The sequence below is a fragment of the Eurytemora carolleeae genome, unplaced genomic scaffold, assembly GCF_000591075.1.
Source record: "Eurytemora carolleeae unplaced genomic scaffold, Eaff_2.0 scaffold203, whole genome shotgun sequence".
Lineage (NCBI taxonomy): Eukaryota > Metazoa > Arthropoda > Copepoda > Calanoida > Temoridae > Eurytemora > Eurytemora carolleeae.
Genome location: NW_019396139.1, coordinates 246,683 through 267,011, shown reverse-complemented (window position 1 = coordinate 267,011; position 20,329 = coordinate 246,683). Strand labels below are relative to the sequence as shown.

General features: G+C 31.4%; 1 protein-coding gene across 3 annotated transcripts in view; it reads left to right on the top strand.

Annotated features, from left to right (window-relative positions):
- The window catches only part of LOC111696122 (band 7 protein AGAP004871), a 43,091-nt gene that overhangs the window by 12,522 nt on the left and 10,240 nt on the right, over window positions 1-20,329 (top strand). For 2 of the 3 annotated variants that reach the window (XM_023465669.1, XM_023465671.1), the window contains exons 2-6: window positions 3,548-3,708; window positions 8,856-8,958; window positions 16,016-16,125; window positions 18,427-18,573; window positions 19,881-19,919. In XM_023465669.1, coding sequence (XP_023321437.1) covers window positions 3,670-3,708; window positions 8,856-8,958; window positions 16,016-16,125; window positions 18,427-18,573; window positions 19,881-19,919 — 438 coding nt within the window. In that variant the 5' untranslated portion in view covers window positions 3,548-3,669. The remainder of the gene's footprint in view (window positions 1-3,547; window positions 3,709-8,855; window positions 8,959-16,015; window positions 16,126-18,426; window positions 18,574-19,880; window positions 19,920-20,329) is intronic. The other variant, XM_023465670.1, reaches the window with a different exon arrangement.

Here is a 20,329-nt window from a genome sequence, read left to right as displayed (position 1 = left end):
TTGCCAGACATACAAGATATATTTGCCTGACATACAAGATATATTTGCTAGACATACAAGATATATTTGCCAGAAATACAAGATATATTTGCCAGACATAAAAGATATATTTTCCAGACATACAAGATATATTTGCCAGACATAAAAGATATATTTGCCAGACATACAAGATATATTTGCAAGACATACAAGATATATTTGCCAGACATACAAGATATATTTGCAAGACATACAAGATATATTTGTAAGACATACAAGATATATTTGCCAGACATACAAGATATATTTGCCAGACATACAAGATATATTTGCCAGACATACAAGATATATTTTCCAGACATACAAGATATATTTGCCAGACATACAAGATATATTTACCAGACATACAAGATATATTTTCCAGACATACAAGATATATTTGCCAGACATAGAAGATATATTTGCCAGACACACAAGATATATTTGACAGACATTCAAGATATATTTGCCAGACATACAAGATATATTTGCCAGCCATACAAGATATATTTTCCAGACATACAAGATATATTTGCCTGACATACAAAGTATATTTGCCAGACATACTAGATATATTTGCCAGACATACTAGAAATATTTGATAGACATACAAGATATATTTGCCAGAAATACAAGATATATTTGCCAGACATACAAAATATATTTGACAGACATACAAGATATATTTGACAGACATACAAGATATATTTGCCAGACATACAAGATATATTTGCCAGACATACAAGATATATTTACCAGACATACAAGATATATTTCCCAGACATACAAAGTATATTTGCCAGACATACTAGATATATTTGCCAGACATACTAGAAATATTTGATAGACATACAAGATATATTTAACAGACATACAAGATATATTTGTCAGACATACAAAATATATTTGCCAGACATACAAGATATATTTGCCAGACATACAAGATATATTTGCCAGACATACAAGATATATTTGCAAGACATACGAGATATATTTGCCAGGCATACAAGATATATTTGCCAGACATACAAGATACATTTGTCTGACATACAAGATATATTTTCCGATTCAGAATTCACAATAACACAAATTAAACTTGACGTATTGAAAGATTGAGGTTAATGCCGTATAGTTTCTGTCTGAAAGTGGATCAAGCCGTTTTCTTGCTGGTCTTTGCTGTGATCATTTGCGTGAACAAACGCACATTAAAAAACTTTTCCTTTAATCCATAATCCATTGCCAGCGTCCTGCTGTCTTAATAAAAATAAATAAAAATAAAAATAATTACTTTTTTTGAAAATCTTTTTATGTTATCAAACGTTTTTTTCCCAATACTATAATTTATTTATAGAAGTCGTTTAAATTGAAATTTTTTATAATATTGTGCAGAGATTGAGGGGGAGTGGAGAAGGGTAATACAGTTTATTTTATAATGAAAGTTACAAGGCAATTAACTGTACTAAACCAAGTCAACCCAAACTAAACCAAGTCAACCCAATCCAAANAATGCCAACAAGGCAATATCTCAACCAGGCTTAACTCCCCGGTTCTAAAGGACACACAGTCCAAGTTTCAACCAGGATTAACTCCCTGGTCCTCAAGGACACACAGTCCAATGAAATTGCTACACTGGCAATTTATCAACCAGGATTAACTCCCTGGTTCTAAAGGACACACACTTCAAGTTTCAACCAGGATTAACTCCCTAGTTCTAAAGGACACACAGTCCAATGAAATTGCTTTCAGGCAATTTCTCAACTCGTATAATTCAATGACTACAAAAAGCTTTATTTTCAAGCTTACTATAGCTTCAATGCTAAACCAACTAGCAAAGATCTCCGCTTGTATGTTAAAGAGATATAACGCAGATAATTTATATCTGCCCATATTTTATAATATAATTTAAGTATGTCGCATGATTTGAGTTAATCGTGTTAAGTATTCTATTAAAACATAGTTTCTCGCTTTTTGCAACAGAACCCGTCATAGATTGTCGTAAAACCTATCAAAAGTCTAAAAACATTAAAAGTTCGTGTAAAACGAATCTAGCTATTGCCCATCGCTACATCCAACCCATCTACTCCTCTCACTCTCCACTCCCCCTCCCCCTCCCCCTCCCCCAATGCCTAGAATTCCCTTGACATATTATAGATTACCACTTTCTTGAACCGTAAATATATAATATTTGTATTATTATCAGATGTGTTCCATATTCTTAGAGATTAAACGGATAGATAATAGGGACTGTATTTGTAATACAAATGGCCTCCGTTCAAAGAGAATAATGCCTTATTTACGATGGTACCCTTAAACCTTTAGACGATCAATATTGTGGAAGATATTGTTGTCTTTTTATAGCTTGAAAAGTATTAATTCTGATTATTTCACTTTCCTCTCTCCTGAGCCGGCGATTTAAAAAGTTTAAGAAAATACGACTCGGGTCTAAGCTGTTCTTGAGCCTTTATATACGGCTTGGGCTTTCGGATTTAAGTTGCATCTATTTTTCAACAGAATTTAGTTCATAAAACCGGTTTAACGTTGTATTTGGGGGATTGTCATAGTTTGAATTGGCGCATTCCGGGTTTTGATGAGAATAAGACCCAACCTTGAGCCTTATTCTTCACTAAAACCAACCAAGGTCGGTTTTATTTTCATTGGGCTTAACTCCTTAATTCGAGCCTAAGATCTCGCAGCTGTCAATCACATGAAACAAGCTGCAAGAAATGTGCAAGTAATTTCACATATAATCGGTTATAAAGAATATCAACATGGACATCTAATTAGTCAGATCATACAAAACTTTTTTGGTACAATTGTGAATCAGACAAACCATTCTATAAATGGAGGGCCACTTTTCATTACGTCTACAGCAATTCTATAAATGGAGGGTCACTTTTTATAACGTTTATAGCGATTCTATAAATGGAGGGTCACTTTTTATAATGTTTACAGCGATTTTTTGAATGGAGGGTCACTTTTAATTACGTTTACAGCAATTCTATAAATCGAGGGTCACTTTTAATTACGTTTACAGCAATACTATAAATGGAGGGTCACTTTTTATTACGTATATATTGATCAATAAATAAAAAAGAGAGGACTTAAAATAAGTCAACATTCCCTTTAATAAAATTTGTTCTATCCATTTTCTTTGGAATTGCAAAAATATGGCGAAATCTGGAATTCGTTTTATGGATTTTCCATAAAACTATCGCATGCAATCTTATAACAATCTATTTAGAATCAAACTTCTAATTTCTGAAATTATTTAACATTCAGGGACATCATTTTGAAGTTTTAAAAGACAGAAAAATTAAACAAATCACAAAAAAAGATATTTAAGGTTATCATGATACCGCTGTTTCAGATCTTTATTTGAAATCTAAAAAATGTTATAAATGCATAGAATAAGGGGAATTAAATGCAAGCAAAGTTATATATTGCATATTTTTCATCAAAGTAAAAAAATCAATACAAATAATTTTTTATTCTAGTTGTTATCTGAAAATTAAAAAATGTTCTTTTTCAGATAACTTTCAACTGAAACAAAGCAGAAGTAGGTTCCTCAGAGAACGCCCCTGAAGTTGAGAGGATAGGACCCCTGCTGCATGATTAAACTGTATCGCCTCTGAACACCTAGAATAAGATCCAATGACGCCCCTGCTCACAAGGGTGGACGAATACGCGGAGGTATTCAAAATATTGATAATAGAAATAATTAAAATAATGATAATAATAATAATTAAAAATAATTATAATAAAATAATCAAAATAATGATAACTATGATGATTAAATAATGATAATAATAAACATCGAAATAATGATAACAATAATAAATTAAATAATGATAATAATAATACCAAAAATAATGATAATAATCTGTTATCTGTTATATAATTTTAAAAAAGATGATGATAGATTAAGATATTTATTTACTATGTTTACAAAGTAGTAATCTTTGTTGTTAACGATTTGCACACATTTTGATTAGGGGACTCGTTTCACCCACGGGAATGTTTTCAATTTAGGTTTGGTTGGTAAACTTTAATAGAAAAAACAAAATGTTTATGTTTTATTTTATTTTCCCTAAATCGGAAACCCAGCTTTGTCTGGAATCCAAGTTTTCTCTATGAAAGTCAACCAACTGATTTTAAATCAACATTTCTGTGATTCTTCCAAGTTCACCAATCAAATCTGTTAAGGGGGTCTCATATGAGTTATGAATAAGATCAGACATTTATATAAATATAGCTAAACTAGGCTTTCAGGGCGTTTCAAGCCACACCTTATATTTCAATTCTGAGCATTTTCTCTTTGTAAACATTATAAAATGATAATAAAAAAGTTCGCGGATTTTCAAAATTTACTGTAAATCGGATTTTGTTGGAGGCTAATTTTTGAAATTTTGATCATCCATAAACTTTCCTGGGGTCATGTCACTCACATGTGAGGTCACACACACAACTTGGTCCTGATAGGTTTAGCCGGTTTCACGTTTATTGGACACAAACAAACAGACAGGCAAACAAAATATGTATATTTAATAAGGTAGAATTTTTCGTTTTATACTAACGTGACAGCTGAATATACTTCTCCTTTGATATTTAATATTAATATGCTTGATATATGGAGAAAATTGTGTATTAGAATATTGATATATTCAGACCAAAATATACAATAAAATCAACATATTTCATATATTTATTAAATTTAATAAAGTTCAAAATATTACAATAAACCTCTCGTAGAAGATATGAAGTTTCGATACTTTTTTAAAAGATAAAATCCCTTTAGAGCGAAAATCAAATTTCACCATATAAACATTTTTTATTGATCCCTCACGAAAAACTAGCATATCCTTGTTGTACCCCTCACGCAAAACTATCATATCCTGGGTGTATCCCTCACGTAAAACTATATACTGGTTGTATCCCTCACGTAAAACTATCAAATCCTGGTTGTATCCCTCACGTAAAACTAACATAAACTGGTTGTATCCCTCACGTAAAACTAGCATATACTGGTTGTATCCCTCACGTAAAACTATCAAATCCTGGTTGTATCCCTCACGTAAAACTAACATAAACTGGTTGTTTCCCTCACGCAAAACTAGCATATACTGGTTCTATCCCTCATGTAAAACTAGCATAAACTGGTTGTTTCCCTCACGCAAAACTAGCATATCCTGATTGTATCCCTCACGAAAAACTAGCACGTCCTGGTTGTTTCGGAACAAACTCATTCAAAATGCATTTAGCAAAAAATAATAAGACGTAATTTTTAAGCATACACATATATAACCGAACCAAACTTTTAAAGCAAAATTGATGAGAATTTTGACAATTTATTCTAAAAACTAAAACCAAGAACATGTGCTTTTTGAGCTCTACAGATCTATAAAGTATTGAGATAGTGAGGTATATATGTACATAAGGCCAAGACGATACGACACTTCATGGTGAATCCAGTCTTTAAAATTAATGCAGCTTTTCAAAAGATCAAGGTGAGTTTATAAAAGAAAAAGCGTGAAAACGTATTCTAAAGATCCACAAATTCCTATAATCCCCCGTGTCCTATGTATAGAGTTTATCCCCTTACATGTTCTATCTTTGTGTCCCTGAAGGATATTATACCTGTATATACATACATATATGAATATCCTTTAAGCAGAATATATCCCTCCAATATATTCTTCTACTAGTCCATAGCTTTTACTTCAAGGGACAGTAAATCCAACAAGTTAGACCTCAGAAAAAAGTTACAAAAAATTAAAATATCTGATTTTGAAGCTTAATTAATAAAAATGTTTACAATCATGTCGTAAGATCTGATTGTTTAAATAATACTTTTCTCTGGACACCCTTTTGGGACTGGGGCTGAATATATATGCGTATATATATATATATATTCACATAGATAGTAACCCATTGAACCGTGAGATATTTTCAAATATTTTGGCATGTTTACATTTTCAAGATTTAACTCATGGTCTATTCAATACTAATACAAGGTTAGTTCAAACACAAGCTAGCTGGGGGAGAATTATTAAAAATTTCGAGTAGTTTTAAGTACTTCTAAAATAATGGCATATGGGCTGTTTAATATCATTTTGGGCTTACAGATAATGAAAACTGATAAAAACAAACACATTCATGACAGGTTTGATTGCGGATGATTAATCGATTGAAGTTCTAGTCCTAGCTGCATATTTTTATTCCTAGCTGCATAATTTTTTAGTTCTAGCTGCATATTTTTATAGTTCTAGCTGCATATTTTTATAGTTCTAGCTGCATATTTTTATGGTCCTAGCTGCATAATTCTATATTCCTAGCTGCATATTTTTATATTCCTTGCTGCATAATTCTATATTCCTAGCTGCATAATTCTGTATTCCTAGCTGCATAGTTCTATAGTCCTAGCTGCATAATTTTATATTTCTAGCTGCATAATTCTATATTCCTTGCTGCATAATTTTATATTCCTAGCTGCATAATTCTATATTCCTAGCTGCATAATTCTGTATTCCTAGCTGCATAGTTCTATATTCCTAGCTGCATAGTTCTATATTCCTAGCTGCATAATTTTATATTTCTAGCTGTATATTTTTATATTTTTAGCTGCATAATTCTATATTCCTAGCTGCATAATTTTATATTCCTAGCAGCATAATTTTATAGTCCTAGCTGCATAATTCTATATTCCTAGCTGCATAATTCTATATTCCTAGCTCCATAATTTTATATTCCTAGCTGTATAATTCTATATTCCTAGCTCCATAATTTTATATTCCTAGCTGTATAATTCTATATTTCTAGCTGCATAATTCTATATTCCTAGCTGCATATTTTTATAGTTCTAGCTGCATAATATTATATTCCTAGCAGCATAATTTTATAATCCTAGCTGCATAATTTTATATTCCTAGCTGCATCTGCATAATTTTATATTCCTAGCTGCATATTTTTATATTCCTAGCTGCATAATTCTATATTCCTAGCTGCATAATTTTACATTTCTAACTCCATAATTTTATAGAGATGAAAAATGATAATCAGGACGGTTTTCTGGTTCTCCAGTTTTGGCAAAATAAACTATGAATTCTCTAGAGACGAATATAAAGAATGAAGTTCAAACTGGTCAAGGACATGGTTTTTATTAATATTATCAAACTCAGTTGATACTGGGCCACGTCAAACTAAAGTGAAATTAAAATATTTTGTATTTTTTATCAGAACTCCTCTTTTCAAAATATTTTGAATTCATATTATGTAACCAAATAAATTTGTTTTTGCTACACTTATTCTTAAAATCAGAACTAAAGGAGTAACGGAGTCACAAAGTCTCAACAGTAATATCAATTGAAGTTGACTTACACCTTCAGTTTAGTTTTCAGTGAGGCCTGGAGCCGAAATTAAAGAATTTGAGCCGCGACTTAAACTTAAAACGCGACGCAAATATGTAGTTGGTTACACTTAAAATTGTATTGAATGTTTTGAGATTTAACCCGGCACTCAATTGAAACAGGTTTTATGCGGATTTAAGACGCGGCTTTAACTTATTAAATTCGGACTCCAGCGGGCTACTATCCGTTAACGATGACATCTATTCATGTTTACACCGAATCCATATGTGACATAAAAAGCATTTAAGATTTCACAATATTATCTTGGTCATTCTTAAACCTTTAAAATGAATTAGTTGTATATACCAAATAAAAAAAAAATGTTTAATTGATTTAACTATTGGATGACCGTAGGTATAAATAAAAGTGTGGCCAGGGGCATAGTGGAGGTTTAGCCTACGGGGTTGACTTTTTTTGTGCATTCCCCTAAAAAAACCGTATTAAGAAAAAAAAATTAAAGCTTAAAATCTATATTAATCTACTTTACTATTAGGCATCTGACCATAATTACCAATCATACCATTATAAAAATTATAAAATCTAGCATAGTAAAAGAGCAAAAAACTTTTTAAAAATATATTTTATTTTTTTGAGTATATCATATATCATAAATCATATTAATATCAATCATATTATCACTAGATTACTCCGGAGACAGTTTTATTTAAAGATTATTAACACTCTGCGTCAAAAATTTTGCTCTGAGAGACTGAAATGGATTTTAAATGAAACGCCGTGAAAAAAATATTGTAAATAAGATTAAGGTACAAGAAAGAATTTGAGAAATTATCATAAAATGGACAAATTGTGACATTGTCAAATGTCAATTGATAAGGAAAGAAAAAAATCTGAATATATATATGTAAGATTAATATATTAGAGCATGTCCAGGGGCTGCACAGGGGTACCGGCCCCCCACCCACTACGCCCCTGAGTGTCGAAACTTTAAAAATTTTGCATTTGCCCCTAGCTAATTTAGACTATGTGGTCTTCCCTTCAGACTAATCAGTCAGTTACGTATATACCCATTTTCACCCAAAAATGTAAATTACTTTTTTACCCATACGCTTTAAATGTCAGTATTTTACTTTAATTTTTGTATGGATTTTGAAAAAAAATCAGCTAATTTAAATCTTATCACACTTAGCTCTAATTTGAATCAACTCTCATGTAAGTGTAACCACATCTCCTATTTTTTGGGATCAAACTGTTATTTAGGAAAGCCCAACTTCTATTATTTAGGATATCCCAACTCCTTTTATTTAGGATACCCCAACTCCTATTATTTAGGAAACCCCATTTTCTATTATTTAGGATACCTCAACTCCTATTATTTAGGATACCCCAACTCCTATTATTTAGGAAACCCCAACTCCTATTATTTAGGATACCCCAACTCCTATTATTTAGGATACCCCAACTCCTACTATTTAGGATACCCCAACTCCTATGAAGAAGGGATATCCTAAAGGAGAAATCTACGAACACACTCCGAAGATGAACAGCAATGGAAAGAAGAACAGTCAAGATCATCTAGGTAAGGAAGTTTTGCACATTTACAGTGATAACCAAAAAATAATGGAATAGAAAGACGACATTATAGCAATACTTTAGTGTATTTGATGGTTTTAGTTGTTGCAGAGCAAACAGTTTTACTAAATACTTATCAAATCTGCACTATATAGGTGAAATGAGCCTAGGTTTATACTGATCAATTGCTGTGCTTAATGTTCATTGGCCGGGGGCTATTTAAAGTCATAACTTAGTCTAAAAGTCGCCTATTTATTCCGGAGTTTTCTGGTTCTCACTGTATTTATAGACACATATATATTGGATAGTATAATTCTTTTTTAATACAATGTGAAGTTTAAAAACTGAAATATATATATTTATATGTATAAACATTATTCTAAAGTTCAAAGGTAGGTATGTAAAAAACTTTTTTTTAAATTATCATTATTTAGGCTATATTTTCAGAATCTGTATAATTTAACAATTTACAAAATTTTGAATATTATTATTGCAAAATCCAGTTATTTAGTATTATTTGTGAAAACAAAATAAGTTATCATTTTCAGAATACCCTAGATCAAATATTATATTATGTAAATATCATAAAAACTAGTCAGGCAGTATGTCTCAGGAGTCAGGACTGAGGCAGAGGTTGTCTTAAATTGATAGGAAAAGTTTTAGGAAAATCAAAGAAATCTGAACTGCTTGAGTTATGTAAAGAAGACAGCAGAAAACACCCTTATAAAAAATAAAAAATTAAAAGTCTATTTCAGTAATGTAAACTTAAAAGCAGGATGAAATATGATTGCTTAAAGGGATCGAATGTAAGCGTAACTTCAAGTGGAAATTATAACTATGCCTGATTCACAGCGATACCCTCCCAACCCTTGTTCAGTAAAAATGGAAGATATTTTCGTTTTTCTAGGTTTTAAAGTGTTTAATTCTGATTTTTGCTACACGTTTTCCTGCAGTAGAAATTCGCAAACCATTGGTTCAAAATTATAAACATTGATATATATTTCATAATTTAGTAGACCAAACTTAAAGGGTACCGTTGCAAATTGGGCGTTGACATCTTTGCATAGAGGGTCAATAAACATTACGCGTACAGTCCCATTAAGGTTTGTTTGTTTACAAATTGTAATTAATCTCAATAAATAAATATTAATAATTAAATTATAAATTAATTGCAAATCTTATTCGAATCATAATCAATAATGTATTACATTTATAAAGTTTTATAATACTTTCACAGAACAATATAATTTAATCTAAATGTAAGCAGATATAGATTTATCCTACTTCACAAGAACCGCAGGGGGTATTTGAGGTATCACAAAAAATGAACCAATCGGATCCTTTGTTTTGACGGTTTTTAGGATCCAGACAAACAAACAAACAAATGATTTAAATAAAAAAGGACGAATGTAAAAAACAAACAATGATTATTTTAGACATTTTTTTTTCATTTTACACTTAAGTTTGACATTTTGTATGAAAGTAGGTTCGCTAAGATGGATAAGTTTATTATTCTGCCCTCACACCAAATATTGGTTTAACTATTGATGATCTTCTTCTTGATCTGATATTGACAACATTGCAGCCAAACCCTGATTAATGTTTTCAATATTTTACTGCTATTTTCATCAACAATATTCTTACGCAAACTTTTGATGTTAACTTTATAAAAAGCAAATTTAGAGCAGTTTTGAAAAACTTTGACCATTTTTTGGACAAATTTTAATAATTGTGAACAAATTTGAACATTTTTGGACAATTTGGAGCAGTTTTAAACAATTTTGAACTGTTTTAAACAATTTTGAATATTTTTGAACAATTTTATCGAGGTGAATTTTTGACAATATCCTTGTCTCCGCAAGAGAAACCGTAATTGTAAATAGTCCATTTTTAGCAATTAAAACTAGGATAACTCATTCAAATATCCATTATCAGAGAATCGGATATTCCACTCTGTAAAGGGAGAAATTATAAATTCCGAATAAATCCTTTAATATAATAAACTCTGAATAAACGTCCTGTTTTTCTTCCCAATTATTTTTTATTTCTCCTAGAATTGCCGGTTAGTAACTATCCCTATTATATCCTCTGAATGTACTTCCTCCCTGTCCTATGAGGAAGGGACCACCCAGCCGCCACGAGCCTCTCAGATTTGCCATACAGTTACAAGCCCTTGCTAATTGCTATACAGGATCATTTTTTTACTAAAACTTTTAATGGTTCTTTCACAGTAAAAAATAAATAATTAAAGAAATAATTCATATCTGAAACAGTTTTTTTAATCTTCGATTTAAGCGATAACTTTTTTTGGGAAATTGTTGAAATGTATATTATTCTATGCAACAAAAATTTTTCATAAAAAGATTTATCTAAAACCTCATATTTAAATCTATAAGATTATCCAGATCAAAGAAAGTCACTACGGAATTTATTCTCTTAATGTTGTAATTTTGCGTAGGAAAATTTTTAAAGTTTTAGTTTAAAATCATTTCAGTAGAGGCACAGTGACATATCAGGGATGCTCATGGCGGCGTGGGATGCCCTTCCTTCCTGTTCTGTGTATAGTAGAATTAGCGTTGACAATGGGCATTGGCCTTACACTATACAGGAATCTGGAATATATGTTTAGAACGTTTTTCTTCTTTTCTTTCCAGTCTCTCTCTTATTCAGGATATCCTGGCTAACAAGACTAACCTGGGCGGGAAACTTTAGAAAATATTATATCAAGCAAAACTGGGTTTGGAATTTTCTTATCTGGGGCCGGCTGCACTGTGTAAACATTCTTATTCTTAGGGAGTGATTATGAAAATTAAACGGGTCGTTTCTCCTAACCTTAAAATATTTGATTTTGTTATGATTAATTTTAACTTTTAAAAAACAATTAAAAAAATGTTTTTTTTTTATAATTTGGAATAATGGATGAAATATTACGGTCAAAATCTACATTACACTTGAAAATTTTTAAAATTGCTTAGTTTTGATATTTATTAGGCCTGAAATTTCAGTTGCTTGTAATTAAATGTAAAAGTAGAATCCTGTATTTATATAAACTAATTTCTTCTTATTAAAGGCACTGAAGGTTAGAGATTAACACAAGTTACCTTTTGTAGGTTCCCATCTATACCCTTTAAAGGGACTGTAAGGTTCCCATCTATACCCTTTAAAGGGACTGTAAGGTTCCCAACTATACCCTTTACAGGGACTGTAAGGTTCCCAACTATACCCTTTACAGGGACTGTAAGGTTCCCAACTATACCCTTTACAGGGACTGTAAGGTTCCCATCTATACCCTTTAAAGGGACTGTAAGGTTCCCAACTATACCCTTTACAGGGACTGTAAGTTACCGTTGTGACTCAGACATGCCTCTTTATAAATCAGGTTTCAGGGAAAACGAACTATTTTTTTTTCCAACGAAAGGGACTCACATTTTATATTATAATAATAAGATGAAGTACGCTCAGAGTGTGATTTATGACCTTGAAAATTATTAAAGGATTAGCCGAAATTAATGCTATATTAGCTCTTTGGTTTATACATAAATATATGCTTAAATATATTTATAAATATATTCTTAAATATATTCATAAATATATGCTTAAATATATACATAAATATATGTAGAAGAAGGAGGAATGCCTAATAAAAGTATAAATAAGTAATACATATATTAAGAAGGATTTAGATTGATCATACATTTATCATCTTCATGTTACATATACATCATGTTTCAAGTATAAAATCTGTGTTTATTTACCATGTGAGGAGGGACCAGGAATCTCAAGTTTAAAATCTGTGTTTATTTAGCATGTGAGGAGGGACCAGGAATCTCAAGTTTAAAATCTGTGTTTATTTAGCATGTGAGGAGGGACCAAGAATATATCCAAATGAACACGGAAATGTGAACACATATAAATTATAAAACTAATAACATGTAGATATAAAAAGAGCAAAATCATTCAAACATTTTTTTTATCGAGTTTTCTCTTCTTTTATAATTGTATAGCTAGCTGGAGGGTATATATCGGCTTTCTGTAATATACAGACGTTCTATAAAATTTATGTAATAATACTTGATTATAAAAAAATCATCATGCTAAAACGTTAAACGTTAAGTTGCTCTTGAGAGCAAAGAGAGGTAATTGAACTTCTTATAGTTAAAAATAAATAAAATACTCTTCTTCATAAATTCCTAACTCAGATAGGATTCTTGGTTAAACTTTCTAAACTGGAGAAGGATTAATTATTTGATCTGGTTAAACATTTCTTCTGGTTCATGTTACCAGAGCTGGGAACTTTAGAATGGATAACCTTTAATCTCGAATGCTTAATCCGAATATCCACTGTGGAAACTTTTAATTCTAGTCTGTAATCCACTCTTTTTCTCTCGCTTTAGATATCCGTAAATTGTATTGGCCAATGACAGCCTTGAAAATAAATTCTATCCAATGAGAGATCTCCGCAATTTCTAAGAATTTGTTGTTGGCCTTTTTGTAAATTAATCGGTAAAGAAAAATATGTAATAATACGTTAGATTCTTTTTAAACTATTTTTAACTAATGTTTTAATAAATAAATGGGTTGTAAATTAAGTGAAGGCCTTTCCAGTCAAGAAAACTAACAAATCTGGCGTTTGTTTGTTGTTGATCTAAATAATTAATCTGGAGATTAAGTTAGTCTCGAGATTAGTAAAAAGAGAGGATTAAGCATTAGTCCTGATATCCACCATTCTGAAGTTCCAGCTCAGGCTAGATTTTATCCGCTGATCATGATCTTAAAAAGTCAAAACTTTTTAGCTGTGAACTCTGGATCCAAGGACAGTTTCAGGGGGGGGGGGTAAATATTTTCTTACCTCCCCCCAATATTAATTTTAACCCCCCTTTGTACTCTTTTAAAAATATTTACCCCCCTCTAATGCTTTAAAGTTCTATTTACACCCCGAATCCTACTGAAATTACAGTTTATTTTACCTTTAAGCACAGGGTAGGCAAATTTTGAGAAATGACTTTGTAAAATATCAGGGGGGGGGTACACCCCCTAATTTTATTAGGGGGGGAGGGGGTAATGGACTGCAACCCCCCCCCCTGAAACCGCTAAGCCTGGATCAAGCAGTATCTGTAAATTGTTGATTTCTAAACAAAGTTGGCGTTAAAATTCATTGCGATATTGTCATTACCAAAAATCCGCTAAATTGTATCAATTAAATTAAGACTAAATTCAAACCTTAGGATGAAAAAACATACAGATTAATGCTTAATGTGAGATTTTTAACACAATTAAATTTTGACCCCATTTCCAACCTTTTTCATTAATTCATTCATATTGGATAGACAAATAGAGATCGATGGCTTAAATACTTAGCCAGCAACGTAGTTCAGCTATTAACACTATTTGGCCTGGTGGGGGGGGGGGGATGTAAATTTGACCCCCCTGTAATTTTTTATGCGATAACTCTAAAAGAATTTGAGCTAGGAAGCTCAAATTTTCTAGTTTTTCTATCTAATACATGCCCCTCAATTAAGGCTAAACGCTGGGCTTATATACCTACAGCCTGAGTCCTCAGGCATACTGCCTAAATGCCTTATTTTACCTATCTTTATTGAGACCTACTTCCAGTCATTAAATTTGAACATTTTATAGCTCTTTGGAAAGCCTATAACAAAAGCAAGCAGATTGCACAATTTTTCCAAAGAAATATTGAACAAGTTTTGCACAGACTCCTTTAAAGAGAATTTTTTTTCACTTTTGAATTCGCTGGGTTAAGGGCTTTGCAAAAATGTAAAATTTGATGCAATTTACGCAATTTTTTTGCACTTTTTTGCTTAATAACTAGATTTCGCAATACATATTTAGATTTTTGCAAATTTGCCTTTTTTCAGATTATTAAAGTAGAGCCAAAAAACTTATCAAATGTTACAGATTTGTAACACAATAAGAAAATAGAGGAGGAGGGGTCAATTTGACTCCCCCAGGCATGCAGCCAGTCAATAAACCAGTGTTCAGACTAAATAGGATTAGTTTGTAGTTGAATCGAAACTTGTTTAATTTCCTGCCCTCCAATTTGTTTTTGAAAAAAATCCTTATCTTCGCACACCAATTTTCATCTTGGACTGCAGTTTTTGAATAAAGTTCAAATTGAATCTCATTCATGAAATTCAAACTCTCTGATACTTAAATTGTCTAACAAAACTTTTAGATTTTATTGCGCATAATTACCGCTGTCCTTGGAATTCAAAGACAAGATATTGAATTTTTCATCCATCTTTTTAAGGGTGCCGTTGTGACTTGTAAATGCCATTCTATAAACAACAAGTTTAGTCTGTTTAATCTTGAAGATCTTAGTTTTTAGCATGTGAGGAGGGACCAGGAATCACAAGTATAAAATTTGTGTTTATTTAGCATGTGAGGAGGGACCAGGAATCTCAAGTATAAAATCTGTGTTTATTTAGCATGTGAGGAGGGACCAGGAATCACAAGCTTGAAATCTGTGTTTATTTCGCATGTGAGAAGGGACCGGGAATCACAAGTTTAAAATCTGTGTTTATTTAGTTTATTTAGCATGTGAGGAGGGACCAGAAATCACAAGTATGAAATCTTTGTTTATTTAGTTTATCTAGCATGTGAGGAGGGACCAGGAATCTTAAGTATAAAATCTGTGTTTATTTAGCATGTGAGAGGGGACCAGGAATCACAAGTATAAAATCTGTGTTTATTTACCATGTGAGGAGGGACCATGAATCTCAAGTTTAAAATCTGTGTTTATTTAGCATGTGAGGAGGGACCAGGAATCATAAGTATTAAATCTGTGTTTATTTAGCATGTGAGGTGGGACCAGGAATCTCAAGTATAAAATCTGTGTTTATTTAGCATGTGAGGAGGGACCAGGAATCACAAGTATTAAATCTGTGTTTATTTAGCATGTGAGGTGGGACCAGGAATCTCAAGTATAAAATCTGTGTTTATTTAGCATGTGAGGAGGGACCAGGAATCACAAGTATAAAATCTGTGTTTATTTAGCATGTAAGGAGGGACCAGGAATCTCAAGTATAAAATCTGTGTTTATTTAGCATGTGAAGAGGGACCAGGAATCTGTGCTCATCTTCTAACTCTCTTCTCGATGCTTCTTATTTTCCTTTCTCTTCCAATCTCTCTCTGCTTTGTAGTTAAAGTTGTACAGGTATATATTCTAGATATTATTATTTCTTGCCATAATTTGAATTTTTTTTATCAAACCCTGTTAATACAGATTAAATATTGTTGAACTACCCCTGAAAGGAAATAAAATAATTAAATGTGTGGAAAAACTGAACTGCAGTATACAGCTCTTTGTTCAATAATTATAGAGGCCGAATTTAAAGAATTTGAGCCGCGGTTAAAGTTAAGCCGAGGCTCAAATATGGTTGGTTCTACTTAAAATTAAATTCAATTTTTCAAGATTTAAGCCGGCGCTCATTTGAAACAGGTTTTTTTGGGGATTTGAGACAAGGCTTAAATTCATTAAATTCGGACACTGGCTATTTATATATAGAGATTTTTTGAATAAATCAGGTTTCAGGGAAAACGAACTATTTTTTTTTCCAACGAAAGGGACTCACATTTTATATTATAATAATAAGATGAAGTACGCTCAGAGTGTGATTTATGACCTTGAAAATTATTAAAGGATTAGCCGAAATTAATGCTATATTAGCTCTTTGGTTTATACATAAATATATGCTTAAATATATTTATAAATATATGCTTAAATATATTCATAAGTATATGCTTAAATATATACATAAATATATGTAGAAGAAGGAGGAATGCCTAATAAAAGTATAAATAAGTAATACATATATTAAGAAGGATTTAGATTGATCATACATTTATCATCTTCATGTTACATATACATCATGTTATCTCAACCAATACTGTATAGCCGGGGGGAGGGGGGGGGGCTAGGGGGTATATAACAATATCTAAAGTTATTATCACAATGTTTACAAAGTATGACCGCAAAAAATATATTGGTAAATTTGATTTGATTTTTTAAAATGTTCCTCTGTTAAAAACCGAAATCGAAGTTTTTCAACTAAACTCGAAGATCAATGTATTTGAGTTCTTGGCTCCTTTTGATTTAGAGGCGATAAATGTGCCACACACCATTTACTTTATAAATAATGTGAAGTGGGTGAACCAGGTATAGGGAGGAGTGCATAAAAACAACTTCTGAATAAGCAGAATTGAACTCCTTCACTTCACTACAACCACATGCTAGGTACACTAGACGGGCCGGTACTAGACCAGCATCATTGTACTGGTTCGTATCATGCAACTTTAGCCTGAAACATTTTTTGAAAGGCTTTTTTAAGGCATACAGCTTGTGAGGAAAGCTTTGTTGAAAAGATAAATATTCCTTGGTGCACCTAGTTTTCTAATATCAAGAATTCCGTAGTTTTTCTTTAGAATATATACTCATGTTTTTTTTAGAAAAATGATTATACAGTAATTACAACTAATTGAACTAATTACTTTAATCTAAAGTGTTTAATCTAATCAATTCTTGGTCTTAACACAATATGAGCTGGTTTTGTTAACAATCAAACTTTAAACAATTTCAATTGTAAGGAAAGGAAGAGCGCGAAATATTGAATATAGAAAAAGTGATTTAACTTAATACTTTATTTGGTGTATCACTATCAATACTATGGATTTAAATGTGCTAAAACTATTTTTTTAAAACTTCAAATGCGTTTTTCCAATTTGTCAAAATTATAATAGATATCCAATGATTTCAATTTCATAATATATTAAATAGTTTTGTTGATCTTGTTTTGTTTTCATTACTATTAATTAAAAGAATGCTTGTGTCTATAAAGAACCTGTTGTTCCTTTGCATTATTGTTCGTGGGGGGTCCCTTGGGTATTGTTTATTCCCTTCTCCCACCCTGCATTTACATAACAAGACAATACAGTCTCTTACTATTTATTGCACTGCACAGATTTCAAGAATAGACAACAATATATAATAATATATGATATTCAGTAAACAATCTTAGCTTGATAAACTACTAACATGATACAGAGCTCCACGATATAGTGAGATTAACGTAGTTTTGAATAAGACTATATATAATACTAGGCGTTTAGGGCGCTTCGCGCCCACTTCTTTATTAACAATTTTAGCTTTCAACTATCTAATCCCTGAAATCATCTGAAATATTGAGATCAGAGACACCTAGCGGCTAAATAATCTGAAATGTTAATTTGTATGGATACTACGCTTTTTGATTTCCAATGTAGATAATTTCATAATGGTAAAAGTAAAAGAATGCATTTAGGCTAATTGCCTGAGAATGCAGACAGTAGGTATTAAAGCCAAATTTATTAGCTTGTGCTTCTGAGAAGCAGGAACAGTAAGAATAAGCTCTGTTTTCCTTTTTTAATTTTGTTATTAAAATAATGTTTCGTTAACATCTGAAGCCCATTAATGATTTAGGAATACGAGAGAGCCGTTATCTTCCGTCTAGGACGTCTGCTGGCCGGCGGGGCTAGAGGTCCTGGTGTATTCTTTATAATACCCTGCGTTGATATCTACGAGAAGATTGATATGAGAACTCAAACATTTGACGTCCCCCCACAAGAGGTTAGAATTACATATTCTTGACAAAACAGATTTTTGCCGAAGACATTCTTTTTAGATCTTCAGAATCTTCATTCAATAAAAAATTTAAAAATATTTTTTTTTCTCTTGGTTTTTTAAATAGTCAAATAAATAGATTCCTTGATTTGGTTTAACTTAAATATCAAAAATAATTTTGAAAATACAGAAACAACCTTTAGAAGAATAGTTCAAAATATTTTTCAAATCGTAAAATTAGATTAATCTATTTATACCTTATGCATATTCTGCGATCCAAATATTTTTGTTATTCTATGTCAGTATTTCTTGAATTAAATAAATGAAAAGAAAATGAGATTTCTCGCTTGTTGCCAACCTGCTTGCTAGTGACTATACAGGGTAAAAAGAGACACTTCTTGAACGTTAACAACGATATCTGTGAATTAGACCTGTCAATATCTAAATTAAAGGACATTTTAAAGTACGTGCACAGTCCCTTTAATCTGTTTTAAGTTGTCTTTGAATCCAGATTATTATCTCTTTTATGAAACTATTGTGTACTTTATCATTCTCACTCACTTCATGGTGAATTTTATTATGAACGTGCCATAAAGTAATCATCGTGGCATAAAATTAGCCGTACATCTTAACAATAATTTTTTGATTGATTCCCGGATTTTCTCCAAAAAATATGGGATATTTCCAAAATATTTTTTTAATATAAATGAAAATAAAATTAAAATTAACCTTATATTTCATTTCTGCTTTCTTAAAAGCTTATTTTACCTAGAAATAGCCATTGCAATAAGTACACAAACGTTTCATAAATTTACCTTTAACACTATTATTTTGGCACGACGTGCTATAAAGTATTCGGACTTAAATTTCTCCGTATCTCGAAGGTTCTCGCCTTTTTAGATTTTATTATTTCCCTTGCTAAAGCTCGGGACAAAATAAAATCTAAAAAGGCTGGAACCTTCTCGATAAAGAGAAAAATGTTGTCCAAAAACTTTAAAACGTTTCGAGCCAATATAATAGTGTTATAAATAGTTAACTTTACCCTTCATTCAATTCAATTTTTCCTATTACAAGTTGTGTAATGCACCAATTTATAAAATATTTCAGAAATCCTAAAGTTTCATTACTTATGTTTTTATTAAAAAGAATTATAAAAATAATTTATAATAAATAATTTTTTTAAATTAGCATTTTTCTTTAACGACCCGTCAAGTTTGAGGATTTTGACCTAGACAAAGTTACATATCTTCGTGAATAAAATGCATTCAGCACTATTCGGCTTATTTTTTTTAAAACAAAAAAGCTACTCATAGGCGAATGCGAAGCCTGGGGCTCAATCACCATTCTTGACGGTAAGCGCTACATCCTTCCTCTTTAAATCAATCAACACATCGTCAAAACAGAATATATCAGATGTTTTTGACGATGCAATCCCAATCTCAATGTTTAAATAGATTATGAAATTATAAGAAATTGTGTGTGCTATTTGCTAATTTAATTGTTCCGTAGTTAATTTTTATTCTATTCCCTTTTAGAATTGTATGTGTATGTTTGTATTAGAACATATCATTCTCGTGGGGGTGAGGGGGGGGGGGGGTTAAAGCATTTATTGAAATACATACGAGAGTTTTGAAATAACATTTATTTTATATCAGTTGGTAGAGATGGACAAGTTCAAATTTTTTTCATTTCGTTCGTTCATTGTTCGTGAACGACCCATTTCGTTCGTTTTTTTCAATCATTCAAAAAATATTGATTTCGT